Below are 21,404 nucleotides of genomic sequence, written 5' to 3'. Positions count from 1 at the left end.
CAATGATGTCCTCAGATGCTGTCCTAGTCCCCTTTTGGTCACTGTGATAAAAGAGTCTTGGCAAAGCAACTGGCTTCCACTTCCAGGTCACTGTCTGTCATCACTGAGGAACAGACAGCAAGGCAGAGACTCAAAGCAGATGCCATGGAGCAATGTGCCACGCTGGCTCAGGTAAGGAGTGAGTGAAGTCTTGAGTGTATGTGTATTTTGACGGGTGCACAGCCATGTCAATGACTCCAGTTGACCCACAGAAAATTATAAAAGCCATTGCCCACATGGGCCAGGCTCAAGGGAAACGGCAACGCTTTCCTCGGAAGTCTTGAGTATCAGTGTTTATGAATGATGGATCAGTGTTTCCTAGCAGTTCCCTCCGTCCTGAAGGACAAAGGCTGACACTTCCCCTCCACAGACCTCCCTGCGCACGTCCCATGCCGTAGCTAATGAACACACTGAGGTTCCAGGTTGCAGCAGTGGCATCCTGACCCTGGTTTCCTTGCACGTGTGTCTGTGTGTCCTACCGTGTCCACCCACGGGACTTAAGCTAGCCAGGTCGTGGAAGGCTCCAGCTTATTTAGTTTCCACAGACAGGCCCATCTGCCAGGTAAACAGTGCTGCCCACAGTAGGGTGGGCACTCCTGCATCAGTTAGTACACAAGACCAGCCTTTACCGACATGCCAAAGGGCTGATGAAAACAAGCAGTTGACCAAAACTTCCCTTTCAGGTAGTATAGGTTATGGCGAGTTGACAGTCTGTGCTAAGACAGACGCAATCCAGAGACAAAGCACTCAAAATCCTAAAAGCCTAGCTGTTACAGCCTTAGCACATGGGTCTGAGCCTGCGACCCTGCGGGCTGTAGCTCCACACAATCACGGCACCTAGACTCAACAGGGTATACGGAACACTCACTGGGTGTCCCCGCCTGGTCTCTGCGGACACAAGGTACATAAGACATGGCCCTTGCGGCAGGTAATTAGCAACAGGAGACCATCAATGCTTTTTGCTTTTGTCTGTCTTTCATAACTGTGGCACGGGCCAGCACCACTCTCGGGGCCACACGCCAACAGGCTAACAGCCAGTGGGTGCCATTTTATAAAGTTAACTGTAATCAGTACCAAAGTGGCCACATCTGCTTAAAGGACGCTCGGAGCCATTTTCCCTGGTGCACAGGAAACAGAACTGCTGCCCTCTCCTTACTTTCTACCCCTCCCCCCCACCCCCACCCCCATTTCCAGCAGTACGAGTTGTTCCTCTTGGCAACTACAGATACAAAGCCCAGGGACCTTTAGCAAGGGCCGTGCTGAGACCAAGCTTGACTCCAAGGCCCCAGGAAAGTGGCTCCGAGTTCAGAGCAACGAAAGAAGGGGAGCTGTGTGGCAGATGCCTGGAATGCATGCCCATTGTGGGTTTCTGCAAAGAGCTTTTTCCTTGGCCAGAACTCATCTGCTGACGGACAGAACTGACGAACGTGACTTATAACAACCCAAGCAAACTTTCAGGGCTGACCAGCTGAGGTCCACTGGGTGCCCTGCTCTGTGGGCTCTGGTCACAACCCAGAGCTTGGTCCAGGGAGAGCAGCTCAGGTGTGCTGGGGGCCAGGTCTGGACTGGACCTGGGTGCCTCCTCCTCCTGCCTTTCCAGACGCATCTAGCTAGCTGGACCCTGGCAGCTTCGTCCCTGCAGACAAGCCAGGCCATGGCGGCAGCCTATGCCGCATGCTGAGGTCCTTACCACTGAGTCCTTCATGCTCTGTGGGAGGGGGTCTGTGGCCGACTCCTCCGGGTCCTGGTGCAAACATTTAGGAAGCAGTCTACACTGGACGAAGGACCTAAGAGGAGAAAAACACATGGGGTTTTGTTCCTAAAACGTGTGTCCCAGGCCCTGTAACTCTTAGTTCTCACGCCCACCGCAGGGCAAAACCAAGCCCATTGCAAGGTCACAACAGGAAGGGCCCACTCTGGAGATCATGAGGACATTTTGATTTTAAATTTATTGATTTGTGTGTGCACTGTGTATGTGTGCATGGTGTGGGCATGTGTGTGAGGATTTATGGGTGCACTGTGTATGTGTGCATAGTGGTGGGCACATGTGTGAGGACTTACGTGTGCACTGTGTATGTGTGCATGGTGTGGGCACACATGTGAGGATTTATGTGTGCACCGTGTATGTGTGCATGGTGGTGGGCACACATGTGTGAGGACTTAAGTGTGTACTGTGTATGTGTGCATGGTGGGGGCACACGTGTGAGGATTTATGTGGGTTCTGGGAATCAAACTCAGGCTGCCCAGGTCCAGTTCCCAGCTGGATCATCCGACTGGCCCATGTTTTAGTTTTTATATTTCATCCTGACTGAAGTGGTCAGGCACTGAGGCTACCAGGACTCTGACCGTCTGCGTCGCGCAGCCTCCTCACCTACTAGGACTCTGACCGTGTGCGTCGCGCAGCCTCCTCACCTACTAGGACTCTGACTGTCTGCGTCGCGCAGCCTCCTTACCTACCAGGACTCTGACCGTGTGCGTCGTGCAGCCTCCTCACCGACAGAACAGGCAGAACTAACCATCCAGGCACACATCTGACCTAACAGTCACACAAACCGCGTTTATCTCTCCTCTGTCTCCCCGTTTTTCTATACCTTTCACCCGAAGGCATCTAACAGCCCAACACTGCGGCATCTCTGGCTCCTAGCAGAGACATCTCAAGTCAAAGGTTACATAGTTTGGTCAAATCACAGGACATGCTATTGTCAATATCTCATACTCACCTGGACATTGCTCAGAGGATTTCCAGTCCCCAGATATAGATCTATACTTCAAGTGACCAGAGATCACCATGGATATAATTTAAGGCCTTGTCACACACCTCACTGTGAAGTTTAGGGTACTAGCTGTACAGGAACGAACAAAACGAAACAAAAGCCTCATTGCAAGGCTGCGGGCCTGCTCTCCATGTGGTGGCCTCCAGAGCAAGGCTACAGTGTGTCCTCATGTATCCAGCAAGGCCATCTGGGACTATAGATTTCTCTACAGTTCAGCAAAAGTTCCTGTAGGGCCGGGAGAACCCAGCTACCTGGAGCTTCACCGCAAGTGCAGAGCTCAAAGGCAGAGTCTGGCTGGATGTTTGCCCCGAACTTCAATCATTTCAGCTCAGCCCTGCTTTTCTCTGCTCCTGCCCAGTGCATAACCAGCTTGCTTAAAGCAGGTACCAAAGGGCAGAGAGCACCAAACGGCCTTCTCCACTTCAGTGAGCCACCAGGGCTGCAGGAAGTGCACCATAGCACAGGGAAGGAGGAATTGTGGGAGCTGGGGAGATGGTGCCATCAGCAAAGTGCTTGTCCCACTCAAGTTCAGAATTTTTGTAAAAATTCTGTGTGTGCTATCACACATTTATAATTCCAGTGGCAGAGAGGCAGACATGGCCAGGTCCCTGGGCAAGCTCCAGGCCAGCGAGAGACTCTTGTCCCAAAAGAAAATGGTGAACCACACTAGACGGATGACACATGAAGTTGACCTCTGGCCTCTACGCTCACATACATGTGGACATGCATTTACACACACACACAAATACACTCTCACACACAAACCCCCACTCACACACACACTCATATATACATACAAATACATACTCACACAAACACACATACTGACACACATCCATATATATATACATACACTCATACACACACAAACACACTCACAAACACTCATATACACACTCACACACAAACATATGCTCATTCATACACATGCTTACACACACATAAACACTCACAATACAGTCACATACACTCATACGCACATACATTCACAAACACACACTCATACACACACAGATACTCATATGCAACTCACACAAACATTCGTACACACACAAACACACACACACAACTCACACACACAAACATTCACAACACATTTATATATACACTGACACACAAACACACACTCACACACAACTCACACACTCATACACGCATAAAAACACAATACAGTCATACGCACATACACTCACAAACACACACTCATGCACACACAAACACACTCACACATAACTCACATACACAAACACTCATGCACACATTTATATATACACTGATACACAAACACACACTCACAATACACTCACACTCATATACACATATACTGACAAACACCCATACACACGCAAACACACTCACAAACCCATTCTCATATACACACTCACACAACAACACACACAACACTTATCCACACATCTATATACACACTGATACACACACACACACTCACACAACAACACACACAACACTTATCCACACATTTATATACACACTGACACACAAACATACACTCACACACACACACACACACACACACACACTCTCTCTCTCTCTCTCTCTCTCTCTCTCTCTCTCTCTCTCTCTCTCACACACACACACACACACACACACACAAGGAACACTGGACAGCTACTCACAGGAGCACAGATGGGTCACTGCTCTGCCGGCTCAGGTGGTAGGACACTGCAACCAGGAGGCCACAGAAGGCTGAGAACAGCGCTGGGATGTGCTGTGTGCTCCACGGTTCCTGCAGAAAGACAGCAGACTGCTTGAGAGACATGGTGGCTCGCCTCCGTTGCACAGTGAACGGGGTGTCTGCACTTAGAGCCTTCGGTTACCAACCACAAAAGCAAAGCACTGAGCAAGCGCTGCAGTCCTCCTCGGTCAGGGCTTTATCAGGCAGTGAGTAGGTACAGAACGTGTGGACTGTTCAGCCACCTGCATGAACAGGGAGCAGCAAGGCGTCATGACAACAGCCACAACGTCACTGTCCTCCCAGCACAACCACCACGACCACCGTTTTTGTTTTGGTTTGGCTTTGGCTTTTGAGACAGAATCTTGTGAAGCACAGGCTGGTCTCGAACTCACTGCATAGCTGAGCTTCTGATCCCCCACACATACCCCACGTCTACTTTCTGAGCACTGAAATTCCAGGCAGCACCTCGTTTGGTAATGTGATGTAAGGAGGTTGGAACCTGGTGTTTTGTGCACGCTACCAACTGAGCTACATTCCCATGAGCCACTGACACTCTGGTCAGAAAAGCTGGGAATACCTGCAAGAAATCAGGAGACCCACAACAGGGGGAGCCTGTTAGAGCTCCCTCACAAGAGGAGCCTTAGACCCTCGCCTGAGATCAACCACACCTCCCTGTACATCCTCCCAGCTACATGGGATTCCATCCATGCTGCATGCGATCTCAGGAGACGCTGTGTGAGACTACAGAGCACGGAAGGGTAAGTGAGGCGGCTACGGAGAAAGCGTCGCCCATGCCTCGGTGGGAGTCCTCTGTAGTGTGGCTGTACGGTGCTCCCCTGTGATCCTGTAAGCAATGCAAATAAACACCTTGCTTCACTCAACTAGACTTAGGAAGACCCTTCCATCGTCGGCTGTTGGTGCCTCTGGGTAGTGAATAGACATTTGTCCGCATCTCCTTGGGGAAAGTTAACACCATACGAGGCAACTGTGATTTCCTCAGCCTCACTGTGACCTGACAGCGTTGGCTGCCTCCTGTGCCTTGTTTACATGGCGTTTCTGGATGTCACCCAGAGGCCATGTCTGTCATCATCTCAGATGCTCCTGTGCGTACCTCAGAAGAGCCCATCACTGAAGGACAACCCCTGGCCAGGCTCGTCAGCAGCAGGCACCCTCACCTCACCCCTTAGTCAATGCCCTGCCATGAAAACCACTGAATACACATGAAAGGGACTAATGAAGTGACTCTGAGCAACTGACTGCCCCCCCTCCCCCAACCCCCAACACACACATTAGGATGCAGACCTGTTGTGGCTGGCTACGTTTAGCTGTTACCTTGACGGGACTTAGAATCACCTGGGGACAGGGTGTTACTAGTGAACTATTAGGTCAGAATGCCCAGCGGGCATGTCTATTGGGAACTGTCTTGGCTGATAATTGGTGTAGGAAGACCTACCCCACCTTGGGCGGCACCGTTCCTAGGCTGGAGGGTCTGGACTGCACAAGAGCAAAGAAAGCTACCCAAGTGGTAACGGGCACTTGGAGATGTGGCTGCTTAGTCTCCCAGCTCTGGACTATGGCTGTGACACCTTAAGCTCCTGCCTTGATTTCCCTACAGTGGTGGGCCGTAACCTGGCTTGTTAGCCAGATAAACCATTTATTCCTTAAGCTGCTTTTGGTCAGTGTCTTTTATCACCACAACATACACAAATACGTTAGCTCTAATGAAGAATGCTAGAAAAATGGTCTGGAATGGCGTCCAAGCAGAAGAGTGAGGTGGGCGATGTGAGGTCCAAGCTCTGAAGCAAAAACAGAAGCATCATGGAGGCTGGGAAGCTGTAGATCTGAGGACATGTGGGCAGATGAAATACCGTTTATTCAAGCAAGGCCAGGCTACCAGGCACACAGGCGGACAGACACACGTACACAGACAGGCTGATGAGGGCACAGGCGGGCAGACACACGAACACAGACAGGCTGGTGAGGGCACTCACTTCTCACCTCAAGGTTATACTTGCATAAGATCACACAAATGGGGCATTTTGTCAGAGATGGGCATCTACGGGATTATGTCATTGTTTACTGAGTTCCCAGATGCCCGGTGCCAGCCACCTTTAGCTGACTCATACCAGATACGTATTATGGGCTCCTCCGTTGTCTGTGGTCAGCCTTCGGGCAGTGTCTATGTGTCCTCACTCCATGTATGGGCTTGCACGTCTCAAAGCCTAATCTCAAACATCACTTAAGTCCTGAGGAAAAGCCCAGCTTCCCAGTTCCTGCAGATGGGGAAAGGCTGACTGCAGGTTTCCTGGGTCCCTGGCCCTCTCCTGCCCCATGCTTACTTGGCATGTGAAGTCAATGGAGGTAGATGTGCATGCATGTACAAGCATACATGTACATGTGCATACATGTGCACATATTCATGCCTCTCTCTCCCCCCAATTTCTGAAGAAAGCCAGGACAGGAAGGCCAGAGACATGACCTGCTCCTTCATATGCCAAGGGTCAAAATTTCCCCAACTCTGCCAACTTCAAGTAAGACCATTTGAGAGTCTTGAGGGGTCTCTGAGCTGAGCATATAAGGAGGCAGTAAGAACGCAGGGCACCAGCACGTGTTAAGAGAGCCACCAGCAGTGCTCTCTGCAGCCAGCACACTGTGCTGTGCCCTCAGAACCTTAGAACTGTGCATAGTGCATTGCATGAAAAACATGAGTACCTCCCCGCTCCTCACTAAAGGAGGATGGTGCTGAGGCTTGAGGGGGCGGGGTCTGCAGCCACAGAGTACCAAGGGAGCTATGGGCTCCAATAAGCCACATGTGTCATATCAGAGACGTGGTTTAAAAAGAAGACCAAAGAGAAGCAGGCAAAGATGTTTAACTGTTACTTGAAGACAAAGAAGGGGACACTGACATTTTCAGAAAAAACAAAACACACACACACACACACACACACACACACACCGAAAAACAAGTGGCCTGAGAATGATTTTGAAGCCGCCCATCCCTGTGCTCAGTGCCAGTGAACTCAGATGCCACAAGCTCCTGCAAGGAGCAACAGAGGCTGGGAGCTGAGGGGAGCTGAGGGGAGCTGAGGGGAGCTTTGCTGACCTTTCCGGGCAATGGGGAAGGTGTTAAAATAAACGTTTGTATTTGAAACACATGAAACAGTCTTGAATTTATTAAAGCCAGGAGTAGTGTCTCACATCAAAATCCTAGCTCACAGAAGGTTGAGGCAGGAGGGCTGCCATGAATTTGGAGCCAGCCTAGGCTAGCGTGTGAAGCTGGAGAGAGGGGTTGATGTTTCACATTTATTGTATTCACAGCCACAAAAACACACAGGCTCACAAATGCATGCCAGTTTCAAAGGGAGGTCAGATTTCATTTTATTCTTTAAAGACTTGGTGTGTGTGTGTCCGTGTGTGTCCAGTGTAGGCAAGGCCAGAAGAGGACATCAGATCCTGGAGACATGTGGTTGGAGTCACCCTACAGGGTGCTGGAAACCAAGCTAAGGTCCTGTGGATGCGTGGCAGGGGCTCCTGATGCTGAGCCCTCTCCCCACGCCCAGGACTCTGGGTTTTAGCTCATCGATCACTCATGGGTAACGAAGCATCCGCCACAGGACTGCTTGCTTCAAAACGAACACTGTAATTGCCTTGCGCTGTGTCTCGTGAGCCCCTAAATTGGAGAGGCTATGGATTGATGAGAGCTGGTTTCATAAAGCTCCCCCAGGCCTTGAAATATTTTTGAGGCAGGAATAAAACTGTCTAATAGCCTGACAGTGCGGCTGCAGCGCGTTCCACGTGTGCCGGGGAGGAAGGCTTAGGTGAGAGCGGGCGAGGCGCCTCTCAGCACAGAAGCGCTGGAAAGAGGGGCATCGTCGGCCTTGCCTCCGAGACACGTGGGCAGCCCTTACGACGGAATTTATGGGCCTGAGAATTAGCGAATACAAACTGGTCCAAATCTCACCACTGGGCTCTTTAGATCAGATTTAAATGTGCTCTGTTTGAAGAAATAAGTTCCTCACATCCCATCAAAGGGTGTGGCCGAGATCCGCGCCTCACGGGTCTGACATAAGTCCTTTCGCGACTTTTTCTTTTTTCTTTTCTGAAAGCTCATCTAAAGAGAAGGCCCTGCAGTGGGACTCAGAGACACAGTCGGGTCCTTGCACTGTGTGGGGGCGCAGGCTCTGAGTTAGCTCCGCCTGCTTCCCAGGCCAGCTCCCGCCCCCGGCCCAGCTGCCAGTGCCTGGCACTGTGTTTGAGCCACATCAGGGATTCAAGATTTCCCCGGTAATCGAACCAAAGTGCCTGTTAACAAATGTGGCAAGACACTCGTCCACCACTGAGTGGGAAGAGATTCGTACTTCACAGTGTGGTTTCCTTTTGGAGGAAAACACCATGTGTTTATGAGGCAAAACAATATTCACGTCTAGGGTTGGATGTTGGCAAAAATGAGATGGCCAGAGTTAGGTGGGACGATGCGTCACAAGTGTGCAAGCCTACTTAGATGGATAAACCCGTGCAGGCACACATGCACACACCCACTCACACCCCACATACTCACACATATACCCACTCATAGACCCACACACTCAAACACTCACCCACTCACACACACTCACATATCCACACTCAACACACTCATTCATACACCCACACACTTACACCCCCCCCCACACATATCCACTCACACACTCATACACCCACACACATACTTCTTGGAAAACTGGCATTTTTATTATTTTATGCTACTAATAAATTTCCAATCCAAGACTTTATTATATAACACCTTTTATGTGACGCTCACTTCAGCAGGAACACAAAATCTAAAACCTGAAATACATATGGGCAGGTGAGAAGGTTCGGGCCATAAGGGTGCCTATTGTGCAAGCCTGGTGACCTGGGTTCCACCCCAGAAGCCGCAGTTCTGAGAGCCATGCTCTAATCTTCACACGCATGCTGCAGCGTGTGTGTCCACACACACCAGGAATAGATGCACAGTAACAGTTAACAAGTATCAGATAAATTACAGTCTGCAGCGGGGGCCCATGAAGAGTGCTCACCGCCAAGCAACTGCATCTCAACAGCCACAATGTGACTGGCTGCAGAGTGTGCTGCTCCCTCCACCTCTCCGGCCGGAGGCAGCTGCCACTCACTCTGTGCTGGTGGCTATGAGTCTGCATGACTTCTGGTTTATGGCTTACGCACAGGGACCCCAGCCTGAGGTAAAGACTGACAAGCCAATACCATCCCCCTGGACTCTGCAGGGGAGACGGATAAACTGCCATAGACGGGGGACAATTTCCTCTCCCACCGCCACAGGAATCACTTGGCTTGTGCTTTCTGATTGACTAGGCTGGCCATTGAGCTCCAGAGATCTGCCGGGCTCTGCCTCCTCAGCGCTGGGATTATACAGGCTCTGGGGGATCGAACTCAGATCCTCCTGCTTGCCAGACGAGCACTTCCTGACTGAGGCACCTTCCCAGCCGTATTTTCTAACACATTCCTGGTAGTATCACCCCGGTCTGTGATGTATACCCAGCACTGTCATCCGTGTTCAGTCTCTTATGGCGGCCCACTGTACTGTAGTTTCCCAGGTTGGGTTCTCGGCTTGAGGTCACACCAGGCTGAAATCAGTGTGACTGAACCTCGGGGCTTATCTGAGGCATGAGGTCCTCCCTGGATGCCAGTAGAATTCAGTTTCACGTAGCTACAGGATGGCTGTCCCTCTTTTGCAGCTGCCTGGCTGCTGGGAAACATTCTGGCTCTGAGGACACCCTCAGGTCACATGGCTCTCTTCTGAGCCACAGAGGATGCCACTGTTTCCCTCAAAACCACACACTTAGGTTTCCACTTGTCTCTTTCCTCTTTAGATCCCCACATCCTCCTTTAAAAGGCTCCTCTGAAGAGGCCAGACCCACCCAGGACAAACCTTTCAGATTACATGTTACTTTAAATCAGTTACTCGATTGGAGACCTTGCCTATGTCTACAAAATCTAGCACCACCGCCCCCTACTGCCCACATTCCAGGGGCGGCAGCTGCTCAGACCCTGCAGGCCAGGCAGCCTTCGGGCGGCACAGGCCACCCTGTCTGACTGGGACCTGTCAGCTACTCTTCATTTTCACCCACTCAAACTCAACGTGACCAGGCTGTCTGGAGGGAACGCTTATAGGCTAGAGAGATGCCTGTGCCCCTCTCCTCGGTCACCCCGGCTACGGGAAGGAAAGACAGACTATAAGACATTAGAATTGCCCCAGGGATCTCCTGCTCGGCTCAGAGGAAAAGCTCCCCTCCTGGAAAAACCATTTACAACTTGTCAGATAGCCTTACAGGAGACACTTACAGCTGAGACACAGTGGGTAGGAGCACACCCTGGCTGGATCGCTCAGTTATGCATAACTCATGCCAGGGCACCCCCCAGAGACAGACTTGGGGGCCACTGGATCTCTTTGCTCCTCTTTCAGACGCACCCACGTGGAACACATCTCCCTTCTCTGCTTTCACTATTAATTTGGCTCCTTTAATTGGCTTATTGAGGGCTGGTGGGCGATCCTGGCCTGTTAGGGCTCAGGACGTGAGCCCCTAAGTTCAATAGCACCGAGATCCCCATGGCGTGGGTTTCACTAACTCATTGCAAGTGGGAGAAAGAGCTGTGCATTATGTATGAACCCCTGGGCAAATCACCACAGTACCCTGGGCTCCAAGTTCACTTTTGGAATAGAGAAATGCTGGGCTCATCCTTGTTGGTCAGGGAACGTAATAAAAGGCAGCCAGCAAGCACTGAGGACCCTTCTGTGAACTCCAGTTCCAGAGACGGGCAGGGATCTTATCCGACTGTGTATTGTTCTGATGAACCAGATCGTTTGCACTTCACAGGGTTAGGAGGACAGCTGGAGTCGGCAAAGACCTCGGACTCTCCCGAGCGGTTGCTGGGAGAACATCAGTGCACCCCAAAACCCGTATTCTAGAACTATGGTTTATTATACATCTACAGTTAGACTGTAAATCCTGCATATGGGCAGGTGTTCACGTACAGGCTATGATCCTTGAGTGCTGGGGTGGGGGTGGGGTGGGGGAAGAAACCCTCCTACAAGGCATTGTTAATGACGCTTGGGACGCATTAAATTATAACAATGTGCTTCAGCCTCTGGGTCCTCTCATCAGCAATAAAGCAGAATTTTTTTTTTTGTAACAGATAATAAAAAAAAATAGCAATCTAGGTTTACCTAGACAAATAGAAATCCTGGCTAATTAACTGCTGAGCCATTTCTTCAGGGAGCAAATGTTCTAGTGTCTTTTGTGTGTCACTGTCAAACGTGTAAGTCATGGAGTGGGGGGGGGGCGGGGTCTGCTTTGTGTGATTTGCAACTATCTCAGGTGAGCCAAAGAGAATATAAGATTAAAAATGGATCAGATTTTCCTTTCTAATTAATATTCCCGAGGGCAAAACCAACTCACGGTCGCCCCACAACGATGCTGACAGAAAGGCAGGGACGCCTGAGAGGACGGCGCCCCATCCCGGCATCTGCTCTGTGTTTCTTGTTAGTTGTGAGTCAGAAAGCATCAACACAACTGATGAGGTGGAAAATGCCTTCGGAGGCAACGCTTGTCTTACAAAAGACATCTAAAACCAGCAGGCAAAAATGTCACGTGACCACGCTGACTCAGGCCCAGAACGTCCAAGGCTCTGACTGTAACCTCACCAGCAACCCTCTCTCGTCCTTAAACTCATATAAAGCCCTTCATACCCTGTAAGATTTCACTCAAAAAGGAAATTCTTCAAGAGAAATAAAGAAGCCAGCTCATACGGTGAGAGACAAATTGAAACTTCACTTCCTTTGTGAATGTTGCTTACTCTTTGCGTCTGGTTATAAATTACGTCCTCTGGGCAAAGTAACTTCACAAGACTCCGATCACATTATCGCCTCTGCCGAGGCCAAGAGGGAGTGTTTCTCTCTTAGAACCCATAGTTATGTCTTCGGAGCACACTGCCGTTCTCCTACGTAATTCTCTTTTTAAATGTCCCCCTGTGTAAAGTGTCTCATCTCTGTGCTTAATAAACTGGATAACTTTGCATCACTCTGACATGCCCTGGACTTCTTTTCTGCGTCATTGTCCAGGAGTGTTGGTCCCTAAAATAGGGATTTCCTAGGCTCCTTGCAGCTGTGCTGGGCTTTATCTCCCGGTCACCGTGGGCAACGACAACAAAAATAAATCAAGGTAATAACAAAAATAAATCAAGGTAATAAGCACAAACTGGAACCTAGCTAGAGAGAGACATGCCCCCGGCCAGGCAGCTGACATGCAGCTGTGGTTTGTGAGGACGCATCCGTCCATCACACTGAAGAAGGGAAGGTGGGAGGAACACCCAGAAGGGATCCACACACCCCAGTTCTGGGGCGACCAGTGTGATAGCTGCTCTGGAATTAACTAAAACCGAAGTGGCTGGGTACATGTGTGAGGGATTTTTTTTAATAAGTCATTTGAAGTAGGAAGACATCTTGTTTTGAGACAGGGTCTCTCTGTGTATCCCTGGCTGTCCTGGACTCCCTCTGTAGACCAGGCTGGCCTTGAACTCATAGCAATCTGCCTGTCTCTGGCTCCCAAGTGCTGGGACTATAGGCGCGCGCCACTGCACCCCACTGGGAAGACCAAGTTTTAATCTGGGTGGGAAGATGCACCTTTAGTCTGGGCCCCAGCTTCTGCCAGCAGGCCATACGAAGAAGACAGAAGGAGGAAGCTTGCTCTCTGCCTACTCGCTCGCACGCTCACTAGCAAGTCCACTCCTTCACTGGTGTTAGAGCCAACTTCTTCAGGGTTCCAGAGTGTCCTGAAGACCAGCTGAGACATCAGCCACCGGACCGTCCATTGGTAGACAGTCACTGATGGACTAGCTGGGCCACAGCCTGCGAGCCATTCTAATAAATTCCATATATATTCATGAATGAGACAGAGAGAGATGCACTCTGTTAGCTCTGATCCTTTAGAAAACCCTAATTAATACAGTGTTTGTGGAAGATGGCTGGACTTTCCTTCCCTCCCAGTACCACCCCCATGTGAATTCACACTTAAGTCACTTCCCAGCATTTAACAGGTGCCAGATGGGAAAGCAGAGAGTCAACGTGGGACCATCTGAAAAGTCAGCACTCACAGAGGAGAAGAAAGAAATGCGAATTGCTTTACTTTTTTTTTTTTTTTTTTTTACCAAAAGGTGTTTAAAATGACAACTAGGGCCATTAATATTCTGTTCCTACTTGTCGTGTGTTCTGTACTAAGCAACAGAAGCCAGTTAGTTCCTCAGGTGACACAGACCTCCCTGGCCTCTGTCCCCCTTGTCAGAATCCTGCCTCAGGGCTGGGAACCTGGAGAACGCAGTGCACACGGCCTCCATGGCTGTAGCTGTGCTTGCTTCTGCACGCCATGGCTAGCGCTGTGTCTCCTTCCCCCACTTAGTCCTGCGCCCACACAAGCAGCTCTCCTAGTCCTGACCTCCTTCCATTTAGATGCTGATCATGGACTCCTCTCACGGAGAAGGATCTAGAAAGCTTCCTCTTGTTCACACCCCTGTCCTTCCACCAAAGATACAAAATTACTCAGAGCCTGACTGATACACAGCCACACTGTGTGCACATGTACAATTGGGACATATGTGTGCAGCAGTTACACAGCCACACTGTGTTCGTGTGTTGTTGGGCCGTATGTATGCAGCAGTTACACAGCCACACTGTGTGTTCATGTGTTGTTGGGCCGTATGTGTGCAGCAGCTACACAGCCACACTGTGTGTTCGTGTGTTGTTGGGCCGTATGTGTGCAGCAGTTACACACACTGTGTGTTCGTGTGTTGTTGGGCTGTATGTGTGCAGCAGCTACACAGGCACACTGTGTGTTCGTGTGTTGTTGGGCCGTATGTGTGCAGCAGTTACACACACTGTGTGTTCGTGTGTTGTTGGACCGTATGTGTGCAGCAGCTACACAGCCACACTGTGTGTTCGTGTGTTGTTGGGCCGTATGTGTGCAGCAGTTACACTTCTGACAGAGTATCCTGGGCTTCTGGCATCTGTACTTTTCTAGTTTCCGTGGCCACGCCCTGGGGTTTGCTCTTCTTGGTCTGAGGAACTCTGAAGTCCACTACACTCTAGATTCTAGATGCTTGTGGCCACCTCATCCCATCCCATCCCATCCTGTCCCATCCCCATCCTGTTCCATCCAATCCCGTCCTGTCCCGTCCCATCCCGTCCCATCCCCTGGCCCACACAGCTTGATGCAGGTGAATCCCCACCCTATTTGGGGTGCTACTTCAGAAAAAGCAAAATGGATATGTGGGTGGCATTGACTCCCACGGCCAGCAATAGTCTTCCTGATGCCCCTGACCATGGCAGGGATGTCATGGGGGACTGGGTAGGTGCGGCTTACACCCTAGGACAAGCCAGGTATGGTGATGACCTGTCTGCAAACTCAGCCAGGCCCTGTCACCCGCTCCCAGATGCTTATATCTCATTTATTTTATAATTTAAAAAGATCTGACTAAAACAATGCGCTGAGCGGCACCGGCTGACGCCCCCCTCCCCAGGTGTGACGGCACACTTACTCTCACAGAGCTGAAGCAGACGGCATGGAGCAGGGCGGCCGCCAGGACACTCCGGCCCACGCTGTACACAGCTGATGTGATCCCCGAAACGGCTGCAATACAGAGACCACCACAGCTTACTAGACGAGGCAGAGGTGTAAGCAGGGAGGGGCCATGGCTTTCAGGATAAGTTGCCTATCTATGGGAGCCGTCCAAAGACACGGGTCCCCGCTAGGGTAGGGAAGAGTGTGACCATAAAACTGACTATCCTCAGAACAACAGAACCAAGGATTAGTCATGTATGTCACTCTCAGGAAACACTGGGGTCATGTGTGTTTCGGGGGAAAGATTGTCAAGGCTCATAGGAATTGTCACAACACACACCAACAACAACAGGCACACACTGACCTATTCCCACAATGATGTATGCACGTGTACACACACACACACACACACACACACACATGACACTACAGGCACACACTGACCTATTCCCATAATGATGCATGCACGTGTACACACACACATACACACATACACACACAGACACACCACACATGTATACACACACCATGTACACATACACACTACAGACACACACTGACCTATTCCCTCAATGATGCATGCACGTGTACACACACACACATACACACACACATACACACATACACATACACACACATACACACATACACATACACACACATACATACACACATGACATTACAGGTACACACTGACCTAGTCCCACAATGATGCATGCATGTGTACACACACACACACCACATACACACACACCACATATACACCCACACACCCTACACCCCCCCACACACACCCTTCTTCTAAAGAATAGTTTGAAGGGACTGACTCACTCCCTCACTCCAAACCAAGGGATGCCCTCCCCTCCCCTGTATCTTTGCTTTTTCCTTTTCTAGGCGGCCACTTCTGACTCTATGGAAATCCAAACTAAAGCAGGTTTGGGCCTCAGGATGAAGCAAAGCTTCCAGTTTTGCCCCAGCCCTCCGTCCCTGGGGCTACTAGACCTAGTCCTAACTTACAACCCTTCCCAGGGCGAGCAGCACAGACTCACCGGAGCCTCCGAAGAGCAGCATGTCAATTTGTTCCAGGAGGTAGGTGCAGAAGGTGTTGATCTGAGGGAAGAGCCCAAGGAGGGAGAGCACAGGGAAGCAGCACAAAAACACTGGAATAAACAGACAGAGGCGGCTGTGAGCTGAGGGGAGGAGGGGGTGGCCATGGCCATGCCGTGGCTACAACACTACCTTTCCCCCCTTCAGACTCTCCACCCCACCCAGGGAAACTGAGTCAACAGGGGCTCCTCTCACCCAGGACATTGGGGGCTGAGAAAAAAATAGAAAGGGCATTATCCAGGGCTGGTCTCACAGATGGCTCAGGACCTAAGGAGGAGCTCAGGGGTGGGAGGGAGGGAGGGAGGGTAACAGCCAGCAGCTCAGAACAGAATCAGACCTGGGAAGATGAGGGAGTTAGAAGACAGAGAAAATTCCAGAAAGATGTACAAACAAGAGATAGTGGGGTGTGGGGGGAGCCACACTTGTGTTAAAGAGCCACAAGGCCAGATACTCATGACTTGGGTGATGTTGTAGAGCCAGGGCCACACTGCTCTGGCCTATTTTTAGCTGACCCTACCCCACCCCCACCCCCTTCACCAAGAGCAGCTCATGTTCACTCAACCTTTCCCCCCTCCATCAGATACAACCTTTAAAATGTAGCAGACCCCTAGCAAAGGGGATTCTCACAAGGAGGAAAAAGGCGATCCCCTGAATACACACAGTTCAGCAGTAAAAGGAACACACAGAGGAAGTTATTCCTGCAGGGCTTGGAGGTGTGCGCCTATAATCGCACCTACTCAACAAGCTGAGACAGGAGGATTGCAAGACCCAAGACAATTTGGACTATGGAGTGAATTTGAGGCCAGTCTTTGGAAGTTACTGAGAGTCTATCTCCAAATAGAAAGTTAGCAGAGGGCTGGGGATTTGGATCAGCTGGGGAGCAGCGGAGTGTATATTTGAGGCCCTGAGTTCAATCCTCAGCACTTCTCATCCATCCACTCATCATCTATCCCCCCATCATCCACCCATCATCCACCCATCATCCCCCCATCATCCACCCATCATCCACCCATCATCCACCTATCCATCCATCCACCCCCTGCCACCCCTAGCTCCACCTCAACCTCTCCTCATCATTTACCATCTGTCCTCCTCTCCTCGCCTTTGAGATGCTCTTCCCTCACTCCCACTCTCTTCCCCACCTGCACTGTCCCTGGTGGTTGGACACGTGATCCCTCGAGCCCAGGGAGGCGTCCCAGACTGGCGGGCTCTTTGAGCAGCAGATCTGACCTCCTGAAGCTGTCCTCTCCTCACCTAAGGATGGGAGCCTGACTATGCAGTCGGAGGCAGACATACCCCAAGAAGAAGCCCTGCGGGGACCACTCCCCATGTTCTGGCTGCAGCCCAGGGAGGGCCAGACACATGTGGTCCTGCTTGGGGTGCCCGTGGCGTCACCACAGGTCATGCGTGCTTAGCTCTTTCTTGTCTTTTACTGTGTTCTCATATAGGTTTTCTTACGTCCCCCCCTCTGAAGGATGCTCAGGCCTATTGCCGCTGTGCCTTAGTTGTTATGGGACCTGTTCATGTCATGAAGATAAGACCCTTGTGGCCATAAATCAGTATGAAGAGTCTCCTTTAAAAGGAGGCAATTGGGTCTGGGACGTGGCTCAGCCAGCGGAGGTCTTGCCTAGCATTCATGAAGCTTGAGGTTCACTTCCCTGCATCTTGTAAAATTAAGCACGGTGCCACACGCCTCTATCTCAGCACTTAGGAGGCTGAGGCCACATCCTGGCCACAAGTTGAAGAGAAGCCTGGTTTACCCAGTGAGAGCCCTGCCTCGAGCAAACAACAAAAGAGAACAGGAAAAGAGGGAGCCAGGGCAGGGGAGTGACACAGCTGTACTGTGATTTAAAAAGCACAGTAAGGGCTGGCGAGGGGGTGAGGTGGGCAAAAGCCTTTGTTGTACAAACCTGGGGGCCTGAGTTTGACCCTAGAACCCGTGGTGGAGGAACTAACTCCCAAGAGTTGATCCCTGAGTCACACATGTGCTGTGACATGGGCAAGTACACACACACTCACAGATACATGCATACACATACATACTCCCTCACACACTATACATATACACACACCAACAACACATAACATCACACACCATACATATACACATAGTCATACACACAAGCAACGTCATAACACACTCACACACACAAGGAACACATACACCGCACACACACTCATGTACACACATGACACACACGTAAGCAAACATTTCACATACACACAACCACACACCATACACATATACACATGCATATGCACACACACATACACAGATACACACTCACATACACACACAAAAGTGAACATTTCACACACAACCACACACACCATACACACACACACACACACACACACACACACACACACACACTTTGGGCCCACAGACAGACAGCAGAAGGAGAGATGCTGTGCTGTGCAGAGGGAAGATGCCCAGCTGCACTTGATCACGGACTCAGCTTCTGCTTCCCTTCTCCACCTGGTTCTGACAGGATGATGTCCCTGCAGCCCAGGAAGGTTTCTGACAGGAAAGGAGCTTCTCTCCTGCCAGCCTCACAGTCCTTGCTTTCTCCTTCTCTCCTAGCTGACCCCTGGAGGTGACAGTGGCAACAGTTACATCTCCAGCTCTCCTGGAGAAGAGGCTGCACAAAGCATGGTGACCTTGAGTTGCCCTTGCCGGCTCCCACAAAGTCAGAGCCCCCCTAAGAATCCCCACACCCTTCTGCTTTGTTCTTTCACATCTTCCAATCCTGTTGTGCTCTGTGTAAATCAGTGCGCCTAACGCCTGCCTCTTACTTGGCTTGCTATTCTTCTCCTTTTCTTCTATCTGCGCCACAGATGCCATCCAGTCAGCCTGTGCCGTTACTTATTGCTGTTTTTTACCTGTCACTGCAGGAGCAGACAACCGTGTACTAGGAAGTTTTAAGGAGATATGTTCCAGGAGGGAGGTAAGAAAGCCACACTCCGTCTCTCCCACACCCCGGAGGACTGGAAGGAAAACAAACTGACACTGTGCAGCGGCCTGTTTGGAGGCGCCGGTTACTGCGAAGCAAACACCCCAGGCTTCAGCCAAGCAGAGCTCTCTTTCCTTTTGAGCCCCCAAGAAACTCTGGTTCTCCTGCTGTGGAAAGTGGGCCACACCAGGAACTTAGGGCACTGGCTTTCTCAGAGAAGAAAAGTAAAGAAATGTAAAAAGCGAGGGTGAGCAGGACCCAAACAAAAATAAATTTGTAAATGAAAAACTGTGTTAGGCTTTGCCTCTCTGGGGTCTCTCTTCCTTCCCTGCCCCCTCCCTCCTTCCCTTTCTCCTCCCCCCTCTCCTTTTTATTCTGTTTTTTTTGGGGGGGGGGCTGTGTTTTTGTTGTCTTTTAGATAGGATGTCATGTAACTCACACTGGCCTCCAACCTGCTCTTTAGCCAACAGCAACTCTGAATTCCTGATCCTCTGCCAAGTGTTGGGGCCAGAGGCCTGTGCCATTGCCCCCAGCACCTTCAAGTCTCGTTTTACGATTATCTGTAAAATGGTCTTTTTAAAGAAGCCAGCTCCGAGGGTCAAGGGAGCTGCCGCTGATTTATGAGTGGGAAGAACTCCAAACGCTCATTTACTCATTAACTTCCGGAGTGCTTCATGACTGCCGAGGTATCCCTCACTCAGCCCACCCTGCCATGGCTTATCTGGTGCCTATGGGTTCCAGGCACTGAGAGGAGGGCAGGGCTTCAGTGCTGAGAGGCCAAGTGGGGTCTCTGCTTCATCCACACTGAGAAGACAAGCTGGCCAAGGAGACGTTAATCAGCCAGGACCAGGGGAAGCAGATTACTGCCGCACGGGTCGGTCGGGTGCTGTGAAGTCAGGGAGGTCAGAGGAAGGAAGGTGAAACTTAGGGAAAAGAGCCTCCGAGGAGAGGAGCCCACAGAGGAGAGAGGAACAGAGGGCAAGCCCAGGGGAGCTCTTGTTAACCGGCACATCCTCGTCCCTTTAAGAGATGGAACTAAATAAAATCAGTGGTTCATATGGTGATCTGGGGGAAAGGTATCCAAGAGGCACATGTGGGAAATGCGCTTGGACACAGACATCTCACATCCTTCCATGTCCGCTGCCTCTGATACTCGGCTCCTTGTGTGACCTTGAGCTACGGGCTCCAACCTGCTACTTGGAAAAGGCAATCGATTGGTCTGCTGAATTAAATTAAAATCCTAAGGAGCATTCTAAAGTGTGTTTGTGTGCTTCCCACTGCAGCGGGCAGGACCTCGGGGGAGGGACGGTGGGCTGAGGAGACAAAGGCGTGCCACTACAGCCCTTCAGACAAAGGCAAGGGCGGCAGACCCAGCAGCAGGAGTGGGCGCTTGTCCTCACAGGAGGCGCTGACCAACCTCCAACCCTTTTATTCCCCTGTGCTTCTGTGTCCTGCTCGAGCTCCGGGGTTTTCTAAAGCACCTTCTCCAGGCCTTTGGCGCTGGGCAGTTCAGTTCATCCATGGGGGTGTAACAGAAGTGGGCGGAGTGTTTGCCTTGAAAGAGCAAGAGTGTGAATTCCACCCAACCACGTAAAAAGCCAGACATGGTGGCCAGTGCTTGCGGCTCTAGGGTTCGGGAGGACAGCCTGGGTGTGTTCTAGCTTACTCTCCGCCTCCGCCCTGCTGCTCCCCCATCTCTCCCCCAACCTCCTCTGCTACATTGGACTCAGAGTCCTCTATGGACACAAACCAAGAGGAAACACTTAGCCCCTCACAGCCGTGGTCAAAGGTGCCAGCTTTTCCCGTTAGGATAAAGGGGAGACATACCTTCCCTTCCCCAGACTCCTCCCCATGACCCCAAAACTCACCTATCAAGTGGTCCCTGACTGACTGAAGGGTGTCCGTTGTAAAGATCTTCAGGCCGTACATGACGTAGCTGGGAGGGTGCCTGGCTTTGGCCCCTGCATCAAGAAGCAAGATAAGCCCACAGAGCACGCAGAAATAGATGGGCCTGCTGTAGGCGATGATTTGGTTGTGTCCCTAGAAAACAAATACAATTTCTGGGCTGTACCTCTTATTTTGACTCAGTGACTCCCCCAAACTTACACCACATGATTCAACTAGCACTAACCCCAACTCCCATCCCCACCCTCAAAACACCAGGAAAGGAGACGGACGGACGGATGCTTAAGCAGTGCTTGATGTCTGCTTTGGCCGACTTGAATGA

The 21,404-nt window shown here is 50.9% G+C and overlaps 1 protein-coding gene across 2 annotated transcripts in view; it reads right to left on the bottom strand.

Annotated features, from left to right (window-relative positions):
- PCNX2 (pecanex 2) overlaps window positions 1-21,404 on the bottom strand; it is a 143,630-nt gene that overhangs the window by 69,428 nt on the left and 52,798 nt on the right. For both annotated transcript variants that reach the window (XM_084757682.1, XM_084757683.1), the window contains exons 13-17: window positions 21,046-21,217; window positions 16,166-16,276; window positions 15,094-15,185; window positions 4,451-4,560; window positions 1,730-1,826 (exon numbers count right to left, since the gene is read on the bottom strand). In XM_084757682.1, the coding sequence (XP_084613808.1) occupies window positions 1,730-1,826; window positions 4,451-4,560; window positions 15,094-15,185; window positions 16,166-16,276; window positions 21,046-21,217 (582 nt within the window). The remainder of the gene's footprint in view (window positions 1-1,729; window positions 1,827-4,450; window positions 4,561-15,093; window positions 15,186-16,165; window positions 16,277-21,045; window positions 21,218-21,404) is intronic.

Source organism: Acomys minous, assembly GCF_964271855.1.
Source record: "Acomys minous genome assembly, chromosome: 14".
Classification (NCBI taxonomy): Eukaryota; Metazoa; Chordata; class Mammalia; order Rodentia; family Muridae; genus Acomys; species Acomys minous.
The sequence above is the reverse complement of the archived record's forward strand: the minus strand, read 5'-3'. Positions and strand labels throughout refer to the sequence as shown.